At 33.4% G+C, this 17654-nt stretch overlaps 1 protein-coding gene across 4 annotated transcripts in view; it reads right to left on the bottom strand.

Annotated features, from left to right (window-relative positions):
- Positions 1-9422: 9422 nt before the first annotated feature.
- Positions 9423-17654, bottom strand: part of LOC137621138 (uncharacterized) — a 21017-nt gene continuing 12785 nt past the window's right edge. For 2 of the 4 annotated variants that reach the window (XM_068351568.1, XM_068351570.1), the window contains exons 2-8: positions 17409-17555; positions 17173-17231; positions 16400-16503; positions 14327-14470; positions 13620-13754; positions 11798-11975; positions 9424-10301 (exon numbers count right to left, since the gene is read on the bottom strand). In XM_068351568.1, the coding sequence (XP_068207669.1) occupies positions 10138-10301; positions 11798-11975; positions 13620-13754; positions 14327-14470; positions 16400-16503; positions 17173-17231; positions 17409-17488 (864 nt within the window). In that variant the 5' untranslated portion in view covers positions 17489-17555 and the 3' untranslated portion in view covers positions 9424-10137. Of the gene's footprint in view, positions 10302-11797; positions 11976-13619; positions 13755-14326; positions 14471-16399; positions 16504-17172; positions 17232-17408; positions 17556-17654 lie in introns of all 4 variants that reach the window. The other 2 variants (XM_068351571.1, XM_068351569.1) reach the window with 2 other exon arrangements.

Here is a 17654-nt window from a genome sequence, read left to right as displayed (position 1 = left end):
AGATTTTAGAATGAAGAAAATTCTGAAGATCATGATGCCATCTTAGGCGAGAAGGTGCAATGCAATTGAAATAGCTTCCTTCGCCGGGGCAATTACTTCTCAGAAGAATTCTGCAAAAAAAAATTACGTACATTAATCATGTGTGAAAATGCATTATATTTATATATAATCTGACAATAGTTTATATGACAATTAGATTGCCTGGACTTATTTTATTATACCGCAACTCACGGTAAAAAAAAAAAAAAAAAAAATGGCTAATATAATAAATTCTACACTTTCAAAACATATTTCAAAAGGAATTAATAAAGTACCAACACGATGATGCAATTCAAAGAAATTAAATTCCCGTGCTAATCCTTAAGTACATTAGTTTACCACAAATCTCTAGCCTACTTCGGTAGTGACCACAAGAGTACTTCCTTCATCAATAAGGTAATTTTAGCAATTACCGTTTATACTACGTAGTTTAATTTACTTAGGGGAATTAGAAAATAGAAGCAAACAGAGAATGTTAAACGAGAATCTCCATTAATAGTATTAAGCCCCCAGAAAAAAATATGCCCTGCATCAGGTATCTTTTAGATGTCCTCAAATGCCTTCATTAAATGCATCTTCTTTACCCAAACCATAAGGATAACTACAAGTATCACGAAAATAGTCCAACTATCACCAGAAAACTATTTTAGAATAATTTCGTCAATCAAATTACTATGAATAGGGAATAATCCAGAAACTTAACTTGGCATCAACAATTACTTACTGGTAAATTAAGAAGCGAGAACCTACGAAGTAGTTATGATTAAATGTCTAACATGTTTACACTAGAACTAAACTTCTCCTTTACCTGTGAGCGGCTATAATGTTTTTACAATATAAGGAAACTTAATTTTCTTGATATCTCAATATCGGTAAAAATAATGAACGCTAAAAAAAAAAAAAAGCACAATTATGGCCGATATGACCATGCAAAGACCTTTCAGTAATGTCTACAGTGCCCAGATTCAAGCTCTCGGACGGGTATTACGTAATAAACACTATTGTACAGTAAAATTCTAAGTTTGTTGCCACACGTAATTACGTTTCTGGGTCTAACGCATTAAGTACATTGGGAAGGAAAGTGTCGGGGGGACTACTTAATCTGACGATACAGCCTAATTTGTTAGCAAAAGAAACTGTTGATGATAAACCAAACTTTACATTACCGCCTCAGTTACGCTAATTAGTAGAATTCCCTACTTAAGAAAATAAGTTTCAGTTTTGTCCAACTTACTATGAAGTTGCAACATAAACCCTATAGGCACACTAAAAAAATAATTAAGGCCACTTTTAAGCAATACTTTCTGCAAGTGATTAAATTTGCAGCCCTCCCCAAAAAAGAAGAAAACAGCTTGTTTTCTAATTTGACAGTTGAAGCAGAATACGCCGTGTGATACCCTGAATACCTAAAAATGTATACAAACAAACCTTGTAGGTCCTGTAGGGCACAGAGTTTCCATGCGTTTTGAGACCTGGAACAAAGCGCTAAAATAAATAAGATTCTGTTAGCCTTATGACAGCTTGGACTCCTGCTCGCAAGAATATATCTATGGCTTTGGGTTATATAGCACGGCATTGGGTCCTGTGAGGCCATTCACTACCTCTTGTTCGCAAGCAGCCAGTCATTACAATTATTTTGTTGCTTGTTAAAGATAAAGGGACTGAAGAATTTAGATTTTCTTGCTTGATACACGAGCCATTTGATGAAAAAAATCTTAATGGTACATTTAATTTGCCCTTTTATTTATACTTTACTTTTCGTACTTTTATTTATAGATCATATATTGAGTAATAGTTTAGAAAGTTTCAAAATGTCGTCTTGGATAGTTTGATAATTATAGTGGTAAATTATGGAATAACTACAAATACAAATCTTGATAGCATGCCTCTAAAATTCGATCGTATCAAATAGTTGAATATCAGCAGGCATTATAATCAATATACATGCAAAGGCTTCATACATCCCTCTAGGCTAATTAATATAACCCGTCCCCACAGAAAAAAAGTTTGCATTTTCCCTCCCAAAACTTTAATCCACTTCTGCAAGTCGATTGATTTAATTTTGTGTCAACCTTCGGTAATGGATCGTTTATGCCTGGAACTTTAAAACCAAGATCTTAAATTTCAATCAAAATGCCCCTTCTCTCATAATATAATGCCTTTTTTTTTTTTGTATAATGGCATTTGATTAAATTTTATTACAAACTCTTATGCATCGTAGGAATTCAGTTTTCAAAACCTGAATTGGATTATATTTATGCATTTGTGCTATATAACCCGGAGATGGGGTTATACCATTCAATATGGGAGAGCAAGATTGAAGAAATGATGCAGAATCGGTATAGCAGAAGACTTAAAAAGCTACGGGGAAAAAATGTGATGCTGTAAAGACTCTTAAGTAATTGCCACAGTGTAAAACGAGAGATGCACTGAAAAAATACAGACTTTCAAGTGTTAAAAAGAGGCCTTTAACACCCACATTCCCTTGTTGATATGAACTATGATGCTATATCACTTATGATAAATAAAATATTACCTTACCTTAAATATCTTTTCTTAAAATAGTTTTCCTATGATTAAACGCATGTCAGTTATTCAATGAATGCATTGTTGTGATTATCTTAAATTACCTAAATACAATGAGCTCCTTTTCGTGAAATATCTTTTCTTAAAAGTGTTTTCCTATGATTAAACGCACGAAAGTTATTCAATGAATGGAATGTTGTCATTATCTTAAATTACCTAACTACACTGAGCTCCCATCAGGCACTTTAATTGAAAAGGACGTCGTGAAATATCTTTTCTTAAAAGTGCTTTCCTATGATTAAACGCATGAAAGTTATTCAATAATTGGAATGTTGTGATTATCTTAAATTACCTAAATATACTGAACTCCCCTCAAGCACTTCTAATTGAAAAGGACGTCGTGAAATTTGACTGTCGCCACCCAGAAGTAAAAGCTTAAAAAAAATACGAGAGGTCTTATTGGACGAAGACATCTAGCAATTATATCAAAGAATAAGATAATATTTTACAGAAATACTACAGAAGACTTGCTTTACTCGGGAAATATATTATTATAATAGATTTCCCATATTGGATGAAACTGTAAGAATACAAAAAAAAAAACAAAAGGGAATGCCCATACGAGTTCGGGAATAGCCAAATCACCTTCCAAAATGTCAATACTAGACAAACACTGCGAGACAGTTCAATTTTTTTCGTTATTTACAATATATTAGTCACTTTCTCCTATAATTCCATACGAGACTGTAAAAATAATTTCATTCCTTGTGGCGAATTCATGTTTAACGTGAAAATAACATCATATAATCAACCCTATGAATGAATTATTCTTTAATATTGTACTTAAATTGTTGGATATTCAACATCTACAGCAACCCCACAAGAATTACGTGACATAACCAAAATTTTGCAATTAAACCCCAAAGTTTGCTTTTGGATTGCATGATTAAAATGTTTCATGTCTGTCTCTGTCTCAAGGTTAAGTGAACTATGTGATATACTTGTATCAAACATCCCTTAGTTACGAGATGCCACACCATCCCTACACCTAAAACCATTAAAAAAATGATTAATGGTTCCTTCTTGTCATCCTCCGAGATAAGCAAATGTTCAAATCATACTCTAAACACCTTCATTTCCACAATATTAAATACAGTTTTGGGCCTTCCAATTCTTAGTATTAGTCACATACAACCCACAGCATCCAGTCATTGAATATTTCCTTTCACGATTAGTCAAGCCTACTAACCGACTGATTATTGCTGACTGCGACTTGCATTCAACCCAGTACAATTAAAATTTCCAGGATAAAATATATTTCAATTAGTGTATAAAAATACAAATTATCCAGATAGTCCATGAATTAAGAAAACAGTCAGGTTGTGCAACAGATCATTTGAACTTGTGCAATAAATGTCATGAACAGAAACGTTTATAATGCCTCAAACGTTTAAAAATCAAATTAGCAATGACTTTCCTAGAGTTCGTGTAACCTCATTTACCGACCTTATAGTTTAAAAACCTGGACAAAAAATTCTTAAACTTACCCCGAACTTAATGAGAAGCAACATCACATTCAACTAGACGCACTATCATTTCAAGAAATAACTAAATCCGCAATTGCACAATTTCTGTTTCAGTCGCCATATTGAAACCGAAAATTACCCTGGAATTTCTCAGGAAGCTTTGATTTCATGGAGTCTCGAGCGAAGGACTTAGCAGCAATGGAGAATAGAGAAGTGGTTTCTCAAGAACGCCATCTATTGGCGTAACCATTGTAAACAGGACAAATATCTGAATGATGAAATGGGACAACTGCAGAGTTGATACTTATATAAAAAAGAAAGAAAAAAATATGTAGCACTCTCCTCCCCCCTCCTTTCCATAACAGGTTAAAAGTGGAAATAACAGGATCACAATCTTTAACATAACGATTTAATATCCATATATTCAAGGAATGGTCTACATTTATTAAGAGAAACAAAGAACTTGCGTCAGGAAATTTGAAAAAATATATATACATAGATTTCTTAAGATGACATGGAATCTATCTTCCAGTTGCTTCCAGGATTAACGTTCATCTACACGTATCTTAGGGTGCCCATATTTTGAAAATGGAAATAAGGGACACCTAAATTGGAGAGGTAGTTGAACAATATAAGCACACAACTTATGAGAAGTTGTGATGTGATGTGACTAAGATTAGCCGTAAATAGGCGGACCACGGGCTCTTGCCCGTAAGTGAAAGAGTCAAATAATGAGAAAGAGAAGTATGTGACGTTACACATGCAGTGACGCAGCGCGAAGTCCTTCTAAAAATATTAAATATGATGATAATGACTGCTAGAAATAATGATGATAACAAAAATTACTTAAAAATTATATTATATGCGTTTCTCACTCCTAAAAAAAAAGTGTGATTACTGAAGGGAATATCTGAAATTGATAAACATTTCAAGGACATGAAAATATTCTTCTAAAGGCTACTCAAATGGCATCGTTATATGAATAAAATTGAATTAGGATGAAAAAAAAACCTTAGCTAGAGCGTTTGCATGAAATGACTCGTAAATTTGACTCGTCTGTAAACAGCAGCCCATAATCTAAAGGAACCCTCTTACTTTATGCATTATTAGCGGGAAATATCTGACGTCTCATTGGCCGATTCTTTCTCAGCTTTGATTGGTGGTTGTATGTGACGTCATACGATCGTCTTTTGGAGTGTAAAATCTATACTCATTGCAGATAAATTATGACTAAAAAATTTAAATTTCTATGAAAATAAACTAAAAATAGCTATCAATTAATTAACAAATAGATAATGGATCTTGTTGAAGGGTATTAATCAAATAAATACGTCATATTTGAAGGAATGTTTAACCGAGATCTGGCTACGATGATAAATGTGCGTGCGTCTGAGTGTGTGGGGGGGGGGGGGTAACGGGGTTGTGAGGCAGTTATAGCCAATCAAGAGGACTGGAATATCCCGCCATGAAAGAGTTCCAAACACTCATGAATTGCTGTTCGAAATTCTGTCCATTTTTTTTTATTAAGAAATAATTCATCGTTTATATTTTTACATCGGAAATTATTCTTTTAAAGGATACATAATATGGAAATAGTACCTTTTCCCTTATTCGCATTTCACTCAATATGCAATACCTTTAAGCTTTTAATTTATTCATTGCAATATAGAAAATGAAGTGTAAACCTATTCAATCCTATATCTTTTTATCTTCTCAGCTTCCTTCAAAGATGTTTTGTTAATATATATATATATATATATATATATATATATATATATATATATATATATATATATATATATATATATATATATATATATATATATAAATCAAGTGTGGTTACTTGAAGAAATATCTGTAATTGAATGGACATTTGAACATGTAAAATATATAAGAAATGAGAAAATATTCTTTCCATTATGTGTATAATAAAATAAATAAATAAAAAAGCCCATTTGAACGAAATGTTTCGTGAATTTAACTCGTTTGTAAACAGCAGCTTATAAATACGAGGAACCCTCTTAACTTAGGAAATATATGTCGTCTTATTGGCCGATTCGTCCTCTGCTGTGTTGTAAGTGACGTCATGCAACTCATATTTTATGACTAAACTTAACTGAGTAGCGGTGAAAAGCTTATACTTATTACAAATAAATTATGACTTATAAATAGCAAATTTTATAAAAATACTTAAAATCTTATATTAATTAAGTAATGAATAAATAATGAATCTTGTTGATGGGTATAGTTTAAATAACTGCGTTCTATTCGAAGGAATACTTGAATTCGTTCTGGCTACGTTGTTAGATGTGCGTGTGTTTGTCTGTTAATCTGTGGTAAGCGAAGGCAACCACCAATCACAGCTGAGGAAAATATAGCCAATCATAGGACTAGAATTTACCGCCAAGAGAGTGTCTTGGGAACTTACGAAATTGTTGTCCGAAACACATAACTGTCAGGGAATTAGACATATTTTCTTTAAAATATATAAATATAGTCTCTTTTAAGATACTTTATTGACATTTTATCGGGGATACATTCTAATTACCAAATACAGTAATTATTGTTTTAAAGAAAAATCGTCCTTGTGACGTCATAAGAAATAGGGTGGAGTAGCTTGTCTAAATAACTGATTAATTCTGATTGCTGGTTTGAGTGAGGTATTGAATAAAGCGTGGCTAATATTCGATATTCAAATCAATACAGTTTATCTTATCGAGCTCATATGGTGAATGAACTACAGTACATGAATGTAATTTGCATTTAGTTACATTTTAAGTATAATGTCAATTATTCTAAGGGATAATTGATTGTTTTTGGTTATGATGTTAGGTGTGTGTGTGTGTGTGTTTGAAGCTACAATAAACATAGGCCACAACCAGTCACAGCTGAGGAAGTTATAGCTAACCAGAGGACTGGAAAATATCGCCAGGAGGAAGTGCCGTGCACTTCTCCGTCGCTTTTCAAAAAAACTAGCCCGAAGTTTGATGCCAATTAAATCCATACGCTCTAGCTACTAGGGACAGACCAGAAGATTTTTTTTTGTTTCTTTTTTTTCATGGAATTAGTTAGTCTTTTAAATATATAGAGACAGTCCCTTTTAAGATTTTTATTATAAAATATTCTAGCAGAAGAATAAATTCTGATTAACAAATAATTTTTGTTAAGAATAATACGTCTTTGGGACATCATAACGAGAAGGATGAACGTTACACTGTCTAAATGACTGATTAATTCTGGTAGCTAGTTTGAGAGAGGTATTGAGTAACACGTGGCTAATAAATGCTATTATATCGAGATTGATGGTAAAAGAACTGGATGACTGTAGTTCGTATTTTGTTGTATTTCAAGTATAATGTAATTATTCGAAGGAATGATAGAATGTTTTGCTAGAGTAACCAGATTTAAAAAAAAAAAAACTGAAATAAGGGACACCTAAATTGGAGAGCTAGTTGAACAATATATAGACACGTGACGTATCTGTGAAGTTCTACACACACACACACACACACACACACACAGCAACGACAGTATTTAGCTGGGTCCAGACAGACTAGGACCTACTTCATTTTTAACTTTTTGCTTTAAAGTGCATTCGTTGTAGAATTTGTTACAAACATCTTTTCATTACACGTGTTAAAGTATTACATGTTTTACAGCTTTTAAGGATATCATGACTAATGCATCTTGCCTCAATGTATTAAATAAATTGCAGACAATGAAAACCTTTCCATACTCCTTTAAAAATTATTTCCCTTTTTGTAGTATGTCATATTTTGCAGTGGGTACAACTGCAGGTCCCAACAGATGGTGTTTGGTTTGCGCATATGTGATGAACTCGGAACAGGAAGAGTATATATTTTTTTTTTTCAATTTAAAATATTGAAAATGCTGGCTTATAGCATCATGTTTTCCAAATAGGTTGGTAGCTTAGCCTGTAATAATAGTAATAATAATAATAATAATAATAATAATAGCAATTTTCTTTTTCTCCTTATTTCAAATGTATATATTAATTTTTCATTAACCAATGAGGTAATCAATAATTTCAATAGTTGGTCGATTAGGACATCCCGATTATCTAATTAACCAGTTGATTTGATAGGTAAATAGTTAAGAATTTAATTATTACATTCGATAAACAGCTTAGTTTAGGTCTGTATGATTGCAAGACTTACCTTGCCTTTATTAGCTCTTCGGTGTATAATTAAACAGATAACGTGGGTTTTTTTTTTTCCATTGTCTGTGGGGACAAATAGACCTAAAATTGTAATACATATTTTTTTTTTCATATTTGACATCACTCCTGCTCTTGTTTAAAATCCAAATTTTGTGTAATTGCGTCTGTCATTACAATGTTCCGTTTACCAATGCAATGCTACAGGTTTGAATTTCAGGAATATTCTAAAAATATCGCGATTCTCTACTCTTGTCTAGCGCCCTTCCCAATGGCACTGTCCACTAGGATGAAATTTCATCCGCCATTTCGCACTAAAGGTTTAAAGGTCACACATGAATGGCAGAGGCAAGGAACAGCTAGCAAGCAGGACAATGCCATAGAGAATGATCAAATATAAGATCATCGCCCAAGCCCCCTCTTCACCCATGCTTACGATCAGGGAGGGCCAGGCAATGGCTGCTGATGACTCAGCAGATAGACCTATAAGCTCTCCCAAACCTTAGCTCACAAGAATGGTAAAGTTGCAGACGCTAAAGGCACTAACGAATCTGAGCGGGACTCGAACCCCCGTTTAGCAAGTATCAGGCAGAAACGTTACCAATCAGGCCACAACCACCCTAGGATTCAAAATGAGCGTGGAGTTTGTGCGCATAGTGTTTGTTGAGAGGGGCTGCGTCCTAGATTTAGCATGTTCGGATATGGCAACCCTACATAGTCCGTTCTCACCATCTCTGCATTTCTTCTATTTATCTTGAGCCCAACCTCCTGTTATATTTCATGCATTCTGGTAAGCAATCGTTGCAAATTCAATCATGTCTTACTTTATCTTATGTATACATGGGAGGTTGACCACAAAAAAAAAAAAAAAAAGGATAAATGCCGTGGGCACATACGCCCTTTCAATAGTACTGTGCAGGGCGGGGGTTATAAATCTTTAATATTCTGTTAACCTCTTTCCGATACCATATTACCTTTTTCAGTACTAATTCAGAGAACCACATGCTTGATAACATTTTATTTTTTCAATTAGGCTACTTTCCTACTTATCAACTCAATGGCTCCTAAATTTCCTAAAATTTCTAACACTTCACATGCCAATAATTAACTTGGATGACATTTGTATATCTTATTTTCTTCTACACCTGTACGTATTTTTTTTCTATAATGCCATTACGCAACAATTAACCATTTTATTGCATCAATTATGAAATAATGACGCTTTACAGAAAATACAACTACATACGGCAATATACTTAGAACTCTACCTGGGTCGTATGACTTCGCACGCCTTCCATTTCGTCTTCAGAGGATGATCATGAAAGTTTCTGTGAATTCAATTCCATAATCCAAATATCCATTGTATAGGCACACCTCGGGGGTGAAGAAATCAGGAGAGTACAAACAACAGCATCAAAACTACCTTCGTCGAAGATAATAGGCAAATTTAAGGAGGAACTAGTTTTTGAACTGGATAGGCTACTCCGACAAGGATTTCGGAAAGACTAGGACTTGCCTGAAATAACGTTAAAACAATTCTTGCCTTCTTTTTCGTTATTAATATAATTAATTTTCTTAAAATAAATGTCTCATCGTCTTTAATTCCGATTTTTCTTTATAATAAGCACTTGGTCCATAAGCTTTCCAAAAGAGTCAGAAATTGTTCCGTTAACGAAGACAACGGAAGTCTACATAATCATTCCCTCTTATAGAAAACAGATTTAAAATGTTTTTCTTGCCTTTAAGCAAATCAATCTATACATATTTAAATTCCCATATATATATATTTTCATGTATAAATTAATATATTTCCTTATATATAACAATATATCACATTCTATGCACGAACGTCCAAACCGGTATCTCGTTTTATATTCGTCCCCACAACACTTCAGTCCAAGGGTTATTTTTGCGTGCATGCACCAGCTTGAAGCCGGAACACTTGAGTTCGTGAAAATACTGCCAGAAGAGCTGGAAGGTGCTGGTAGGACTCATGTCGTTTCTCTTGCCAAGCTTCTCCCCGAGGCCCTCGCCTGCAGGAGATAGAAAAGGATATATTTTAAATTATCCTTCTGGGAAATGTACTGGCAGATTGATAATTGACGCTAGGCGGGTTGCAATTGTTATATTGTTGATAAATAGTTCGGTGTATATATATATATATATATATATATATATATATATATATATATATATATATATGCGTGTGTATATGCATGTGTATATATATATATATATATATATATATATATATATATATATATATATATATATATATATATGCGTGTGTATATGCATGTGTATATATATATATATATATATATATATATATATATATATATATATATATATATATATATATATATATATATATATATATATATATATATATACTTAGGATAGACTAACTGTTGAAATTAAAAGAAAGGATAAGCATGGGAGGGAGAGCCTTTGGTAAACAGAATGAGATTATGCAAATATATTGCCACTTTCTCTCTCTCTCTCTCTCTCTCTCTCTCTCTCTCTCTCTCTCTCTCTCTCTCTCTCTCTCTCTCTCTCTATATATATATATATATATATATATATATATATATATATATATATATATATATATATATATATATATATATATATATATATAAAGATTTATTGAGATGGTCCTACCAGTATTAACTTAAGCATCAGTACCTAGGAGCCTTACTAAAGCCTTGGAACATACTCTAATTCCAATCAAAGAGCTATGGAAAGAATAATGATGGGAATAACACTAAGAGACAGAAAAAGAGCAACATGGATACAAGGTCAAACTAAAGTAGAGAATATTCAAACAACATGTAAGAAAAAGAAATGGACATGGGAAGGACATATAATAAGAATGACAGACAATAGATAGACATTCAAAATAACAGAATGGATCCCTAGAGATTGTAAAAGCAGTGTTAGGAAGAGAAGACGATGGATTGATGAACTAAGAAAGATTGCGGGCGTGGACTGGCACAGAAAGACTATAAACAGACAGAAGAGGAAGGACACGTCTGAAGCCTTTCTTCTGCAGTGGACTAGTAACGGCTGATGATTTACATATACTGTATGTATATATATATATATATATATATATATATATATATATATATATATATATATATATATATATATATATATATATATATGTATGTATATATATATATATATATATATATATATATATATATATACACACACACACATATATATATATATATATATATATATATATATATATATATATATATATATATATATATATATATATATAATGAGAGGGGAGAAGGTGGATTTTATAGTCATACAATCTATAAATCCTAATTATAGTCTTCTAATAAAGTTATTCATAATACCATATAAAACAATTAGTTATGGATTACTCTGATATATTTAAAATACAGTTGGAGGTAAGTAAATTTTTTTTTTATTTTTTTTTTTTTTTTTTGTGATTAAATGTGCATTTCGTGTTAAGAAAATAAAGTATATATGACTTATCAAAGCTCACCAAAATATCCATGATGGAGTTCCATGCCAATCTGTTTGACGTTCTTCAGTAGATGCGGGGTGTTCCGGAAGACGTCCTGGAAGAAGTCCAGTTCGGAGAGTTCGATGTCCATCTTCAGGTAGTCGATGATTGTGTTCGTCAGGCCAATGCGCTCGAGAATGTTCTCGTAGGTGTCAACCTGCAATGACCAAATGAATATCATTTAAAGGTTACTCGTGAATGGTAGAGGAAAGGGACAGTGACAATGCCATAGAGGTTGACCGTATATTCATATAATCAACGTCCAAGCCCGCTCTCCACCCAAGCTAGGACCATGGAGGGCCAGGCAATGGCTGCTGACAATGCCCTAGAGACTGACCATATAATCAGCGTCTAAGCCCACTCTCCACTCAAGCTAGGACCACGTAGGGTCAGGCATTGGCTGCTGATGACTCAGCAGGTAGACCTATAAGCTCCCCCAAACACCCAATCCTTAACTCACAAGGATGGTGAATTTGCAGACAAATCAAGCAACGGTTTGTATATCGACATGATCAGCAAAGCTTTACTAGTTAAGACCACCCATACCAGGTTGGTTTGCTGTGAGCGATCAAGCTAAATTCCGTCACTATCGCCAATCCGCAGTGGCCAACGTGGTGATGAAAACTGGTCAAACCCCAGATATATTAAAGACATGTCTGAGGCCTTTGTCCTGCAGTGGACTAGAAACAGCGGCATTTGTTGTTGTAATATACTATATTAAATAATACTAACCTATAACCTATAATCAATCTAGATCTTAATTTAATGAGACTGTGAATATTATCACTGAACCACTGTCACTGTGTGCCAGTTATTTAGTAATTGACAAAATAATCATGTTTAGGCCTAGTGTCGGATGCTTTACGTCGGTGTCCTTTATTCTTTATATCGCTAATATTGTATCAATAATTTTGCTGCATTGATTATATATTGTACAGTACGTAAGATATGTCTATAGTCAGCATTGATTATAAGGACCTACACACAGTAATAACTGAAGTAATAATAATGATAATAATAATAATAATAATAAGAAGAAGAAGAAGAAGAAGAAGAAGAAGAAGAAGAAGACTACAGTATATATATATATATATATATATATATATATATATATATATATATATATATATATATATATATATATATATATATATATATATATATATATATATATATATATATATATATATATATATATATATATATATATATCAATAAAATTAATCAACAAAATAGGTATTAGATCAAATGACCGAAATTATACTTCTTTCGTTAATGTAGGCTTTATATGATGATATTATTTACATTATAAGTGTAATTATAGATGCATAATAGTTTTCATGAAGATAACACAACACATATAATTGAAAACCGCGGATAATCAGACCGTTTCGAAATAAACAAGCAAAGCAATTATTGAGAAAATCGTTTTCTTTAATTTTCACAGAAAATGAGACTATTTTCTAGGAGTGACTCAAAGGTTTATCAGGTTCTTGGGCATTGACCTGTCTTATGCCTGTGGTGATCATTACTGTCCTTTATTGGCAGTTGTTTTAAAAGTAGCTCAAGCCCTTACACTCTCCAAGCAAATTCTTACTTGCCCTTATAAAGTAAATATTCAAAATTCTCCAATAAAATTATGAAATCAAACTATGTATACATAGCCTAGCTTACACATAATATATCAATTTATATATATATATATATATATATATATATATATATATATATATATATATATATATATATATATATATATATATATATATATTCATATATACGCGTTGAACTCTGCACTTACTTCAAAGTAATCGAACTTTTTGTCCATTCCAACTTTTCTTTTGCCCTTCATGTTGCCGATTCCAAGTTTGAAAAACTGGACGTTTTCTGACCTCTGGTGATCCTCCTTGTCCATCGTGGGGTCAAACGAATAAACCTGAGAAAATAATCAAAGGAGTTTCTTATATGTAATGAATATGTCATTAGGTTTTATAGGTTCATGCTTGTTAAATACACACACACACACACACACACACACACACACACACACACACACACACACACATATATATATATATATATATATATATATATATATATATATATATATATATATATATATATATATCAAATAAGAAATAAATCTACTTATCAACAAATCCATAGGAATACAGTGATAAATTGTAAAAAAAAAAAAAAAAAAAAAAAAAAAAAAGCAAGACCTATGAAGCAAATCAATAAAGGAAACTCAATCCAAGAAAGTAGGGGACCAAGGATTTACATATGTATAATCAACAGCTCAGCTCTCTCTCTCTCTCTCTCTCTCTCTCTCTCTCTCTCTCTCTCTCTCTCTCTCTCTCTCTCTCTCTCTCTCTATGATTATTCTCTCATCTTTCTGTAATCACTCTATTTTGAGGACTATAATTCGAACTCTCCCATGGAATCCCCTCCCCCCTCCCTAGCTCCAAGTCACCCCACCCGTTGCCACCCAAGAGGGATCATCCCTACCTTGCACCCGAGCCTCCCGAAGGCGTCGTCGAAGGACCACTCGTCGTTGATGCCGAAAGAGAGAATGTGGCAGTCTCCTGGGACTAAGTTGAACCCGACGTCCATACAAACTGCCTTTCGACCATCCTCGGCACCGAACCATCTCTGGAAAGGGGAAACTAGAATGAGTCTCTGAGGATCAGTTAGGCACCTCCGAACATCCGTGGAACTCCTGAATCTTCCCAGGGCTCAGGGGAACATTCTGAGGGCCCCTTGACCTACCCTGAGCTCAAGGGAACTTTCTGGTGCCCCCAAGACCTCCACAGGCCTTTAAGGAAGTTCCTGGGACTTCCAGGACCTCCCAGGGCGCAGGGAACTTTCTGGGAACATGCAACATCATCCCAAACTGTGTAAATAAAGCAGTAGTGACTATTTTTAGTTCATTACAACATCATCCCATAACTGCATCTTTAAAAGCGTAGTTGACATTTTTCGGGGTCACCTTTCCGAAGAGAGAAGGTGCATAGATGTAAATATTATCGAGGTCTCGTAACACAAGACAGGTCACATCTTCCTGCAATTACTTAAAGCAGTGATCCTCATGTATTGAGGATTGATTATGGGGAGGGAGTGAGGAGTGCTTAGGAGGAACCTTTTAAGAGGAGAAAATTGACAGGAAGGCAGAATTAGAAGGCGAGATAAAGTGAAGGATGATCAAGAGAGAAGAAATTTGGTGGAATAGGATGCCTTTGCTGAAAGCCATTGGAGAGGACGCATCAGGCAACCGACCCTTAATGTAAGGTAGTCAAGAATCAGTGATATTAGAGTTGCTCTGTTCGGTAGCCGTTTCTTCAAAATTTCAAATTGTCAAATTGTTATCCTTGCCTATTTGTTTTTACCTGACTGCTACAAATTCCCATAATTCATGAAGACGAGTTCCCATCGTTCCCTTTGTAATAAATTCCCATTTTTTTCTCCCTCCCTTCCCTTTGTCTTACTTTCATCGGGCCTGCAATAAACAGGGCCACTGGATTTCACACCTCATTAACAGCTCTATATTTAAAGATATGCCACTATTAATAGTAGTTGTATCATCATTATTAACCAAATGATTATTCAAAACATAACTGCAATTCTAATTAGAAACGCAGAATGTAACATGTTTAGAGAGCCTATAGGGAAACACCTATCACAAATAATGATAATAATAATAATAATAATAATAATAATAATAATAATAATAATAATAAGAAGAAGAAGAAGAAGAAGAAGAAGAAGAAGAAGAAGAAGAAGAAGAAGAAGAAGAAGAAGAAGAAGAAGAAGAAGAAGAAGAAGAAGAAGAAGATAGCTTATGACTTCATGATAGCTGGATTATTATCAAAGGTCTCACTTAATGTTTTGGTGCGAGGAGGCGTCAAATTATTATAACAACACTGATAATAATGAAAAATTTCTTACAACGATACAAACACGCAATTATAATCTGGTCCTTGCCGAGTTAAGAAAACCAAGGGATACATAGATATTTTTAGAAAATGTTACTTAAATGCTTAAAAAAAACACACACACACACACACACATATATATATATATATATATATATATATATATATTATATATATATATATATATATATATATATATATATATATATATATATACATATATATATGTATATATTTACATATATACATACATTATATATATACAGTATATATATATATATATATATATATATATATATACAGTATATATATATATATATATATATATATATATATATATATATATATATATATATATATAAATTAATGCGGCATTATTTATACTTTAAACATTAAACCAAAATAAAATAACATCAACTCACCTCGATCATAGTAATAATTTACACCAAAAGGAATTACCCAAACTCCAACTCTGATCTGGATTCGAACCTATGCCTCTCATACCACTTAGCACTTAGGGTAAGGAAATGAAGAATACCTCTTGGCACCCCCCCCCCCCCTCCGCCCTTCTTATTCCTTAACCAATGAGGCATGGGATCCAAGTACCCTCCTAAAGTAAGTAAATTTAATGATATATCAATGGGCTTACCAGGTTTTCACACTGATACTCCTTTTGTGAGAAATATGTGTAAAACTGTCTCCCGCTGGCTAGACTAGGAATCCGGCATTTAGGTCGACACTCGAGATCCTGATCTGCAAGCAAATAGAAGTTATTATTATTATTATTTGCTAAGCTACAACCTTAGTTGGAAAAGCAGGATGCTATAAGCCAGACCTCCAACAGAGAAAACATCCCAGCAAGCAAATAGAAATTATTATCATTATCAATTGCTAAGCAACAGCCCTAGTTGGAAAAGAAGGATGCTATAAGCCCAGGGGTCCAACAGGTCAAATAGCCCAGTGAGGAAAGGAAACAAGGAAAATTAAAAATATTCTAAGAACAGTAACATTAAAATTTCCTATATAAACTATAAAAACTTCAACAAAACAAGAGGAAGAGAATTAAGATAGAATAGTGTGCCCAAGTGTAGCCTCAAGCAAGAGAACTCTAACCCAAGACAGGCCATGGATATTATCAGGATATTATCGTTCATGTCGGTTCACATAAGACACAAGATCTGTAAAAGGTTGCAATATAATATTAATGTCTTATAAAAGTCATGAAAATATTACTCCCTCAAACAAATTCAATAGCCTAATGGGCTACCATTGTCTTGATAAACCACCAGGCATCCATGGCCCTTCTATTAAGCCTGCCCAACACACCATTTTAAAAAAATGAGGAAGAAAAAATAGAATAGAATGCATAAGAGTACCCTCAAACAAGAGAACTCTAAATATAACTCTTTAGATTGGACTAACCTCTCTTTTGACGTCTCAACGCCTGTCCCCTTGGTTGCCAGTTGTTCGTTGTACCGGATCTGTAAATGGAAATGGTCCTTTCAACATGATTTGATGGAAGAATTTCCTGAACCACAGTTTCCAGGTCATTTTTAACAGAGAAATAAAGTGACAACAATAACAATAGGAAAATGAAAACATGCAGGAATTACTTTTATAATTCCAATCAAAGAAAGGTAAAAAAGATAAAACCTTACAAGAAGAGTAGTGTCGTGAAAACAAACATAAAGAGCAGGAAGCCTCCAGCCAACTTTGCTCCTCTGGTGTAAACCGTCATGGCGCGGTTGGTAAGACTTCCTTCTCGACAGATGGACTCTCTCTCTCTCTCTATCTCTTTCTATCTGCTTGGGGATAACAAAGATTAGCATAGGGTTGAAAAGCGATTAAACAAAAAAGTTGAAATATGATTTAGATAGGTTAAAAACGAGAGTATTGAGATAGGG

The sequence above is a fragment of the Palaemon carinicauda genome, chromosome 27 (genome assembly GCF_036898095.1).
Source record: "Palaemon carinicauda isolate YSFRI2023 chromosome 27, ASM3689809v2, whole genome shotgun sequence".
In the NCBI taxonomy this organism is placed as follows: domain Eukaryota; kingdom Metazoa; phylum Arthropoda; class Malacostraca; order Decapoda; family Palaemonidae; genus Palaemon; species Palaemon carinicauda.
This window is presented reverse-complemented; position numbering and strand designations above follow the sequence as displayed.